This window comes from Suillus paluster (genome assembly GCF_016628075.1).
Source record: "Suillus paluster strain FC165 chromosome Unknown EDB91scaffold_106, whole genome shotgun sequence".
Taxonomy (NCBI): domain Eukaryota; kingdom Fungi; phylum Basidiomycota; class Agaricomycetes; order Boletales; family Suillaceae; genus Suillus; species Suillus paluster.
The window spans coordinates 114,296-116,379 of record NW_024537666.1 but is presented as its reverse complement, the minus strand read 5'-3'; the positions used below and the strand labels follow the sequence as shown (position 1 = coordinate 116,379).

Genomic DNA, 2,084 nt, shown 5'->3' with positions numbered 1-2,084 from the left:
CGATAACGGTGATAATCAACCGTTTTACGTCAATGGTCCATCTAGTGCCCAGCCGTGTTAACTACAACGCCAGAGACATCACTGAGCTAGTATTTGCCGAAGTGTATAAGCTACACGGCTTGCCTCGGTCGATTGTAAGCGACCGAGATGTCCTGTTTACCAGCACGTTTTGGACTCACCTCAACAGACTGCTAGGCATCGAGCAGCAAATGTCTAGCGCCTACCACCCCGAATCTGATGGGGCAACCGAGCGGGCCAATTGAACCATCACGCAAATGCTATGGTCCTGCATCTCAACCAACCAGAAGGATTGGGCATCATGCTTACCCGCCATTGAATTCGCAATAAATCTCGCCCAGTCGGAATCGACTTCCCAGTCACCATTCTTCATCAATAACAGGCGGATGCCGCGTGCCATGGTATGGAATAACCCCCGACAGGACGAATATCCGGGGGTACGAGCATATTCTCAGAAAATGAAGGAGTTGCTCATATGAGCCCACAACTCAATGCTCGAAGCCCGCGTCAAGCAGACTCAGAATGCCAACTGAAAGCACCAGCTCTGCCCTTTCAAGGTGGGCGACCTGGCGTACCTATCAACAAAGAATATATCCTTTCCTAAGGGGCTAGCACAGAAACTCTTACCCAAGTATGTAGGGCCATACAAGCTGTTAAAGGACTACGGTAACAACTCCTTCCTCGTGGACTTGCCCAATCGATTGAAACAATGGGGAGTCCATCCTGTGTTCCACGCCTCCTTGCTGCGCATTCACTTGCCCAACAACGACCGCCTGTTTCCAGGACAGCTGGAGACCCAAATCATGGATTTCGGAGAGCCTGACACTGAGTGGGCAGTCGACAGAATCCTGTCACACATGGGGGCCTGGGAAGATGCGTCCTTTGAGGTACAGTGGCAAGCAGGCAATATTACCTGGTTACCATATGACCAGGTAACGCACTTGAACGCGCTATCAGAATATTTCGGAACTGACAGATGGACAAGGAACGAACCCTAATGATGACCAGCCAATATCTCTAGGAGCAGTCGCATTGGAGGTCAACCGATGTATAAAACCCTGTCCCGTTCCTCCAAACCCCCCATCTATCACTCCCTCCAGCCAATCACCAAGAACCATGCACTCCGCTCCCCTCGTTAACTTCGCCGAGCGCGATCGAGACTTCATTATCACCAACCCAGACGATGTGAACGAACTACGTCTCGTCACCCGCAGCCAGCTGAAGGCATTCATCGTATACTCCTACGCCCTTCGTAACAAGGCTCCCTCGGCTCGCCCTGCCTGCCCATTGGGCTATGAGTACTTTGCTCGTGCCTACAATCATGAGGGACTTACCACTACCGCCTCTGTCATCGACGAACAAGGCATTGTAAAGTGCGAAGGCGCGTCCATTGAGATGGGAGATCTCTTGGACGACGATGACAAAGACGTCACTTTGTCCGCTATGCGCATGGACCAAGTTGACTGCATGGTGTGGCACACTGCCCTCTCTGCCGCTCATCAGCGGGACAAGATCGAGGAGCGCCGCTTGATGAACAAGAAGAGCAAGAACTACTTCAAGAAGCAGCAGGTTAAGATGTTTAGAAAGGGGTTTGGGAACCAAAAGAGGAACGCGCTTAACACTGGTGCCCCCGGAGGGACCAAAGCGTCTGGCAGTGTCCAGCCACCCACCGAGGACGAGATGAACACCGTGGGGTGAGGCTCCGCCAAACGAGTCTAACCTTTGGATGAGAGTGTGGCCTCTCTCTGGAGGGGGAGATGTAACGGGTGCTGTCATATACACTAAGTGACAGTTGCTGTTTCAGAGTCCTAATACTGTCAACCATTCCCCTGATTCTCATTTATACTGTCCCTACTTCTTACCTATCTTTTATTACTAGAATCCAATACATCCTATCTTACCTTTATCATATGCCTGTGCTCGTTACTTCTCCGTGTCTGCTTCCTATCTTCTCCGAACCCTTAACCCTACGTCTCGTTTACTATAGTTTAAATATGGGCTACTGTCATAGAATTAGGGCAGCATTTATCGTACCCAGAATACCAGACTTTAACACCGTCTATCAG

The 2,084-nt window shown here is 50.7% G+C and overlaps 1 protein-coding gene across 1 annotated transcript; it reads left to right on the top strand.

The window, feature by feature from the left end:
- Positions 1 to 1,134: 1,134 nt before the first annotated feature.
- Positions 1,135 to 1,716, top strand: EDB91DRAFT_1263810 (uncharacterized protein; the record flags this gene model as incomplete). Its single annotated transcript, XM_041324468.1, has 1 exon — positions 1,135 to 1,716. One exon carries the CDS (start codon positions 1,135 to 1,137, stop codon positions 1,714 to 1,716), a length of 582 nt encoding a protein of 193 aa, XP_041171320.1.
- Between the last annotated feature and the right edge of the window lie 368 nt (positions 1,717 to 2,084).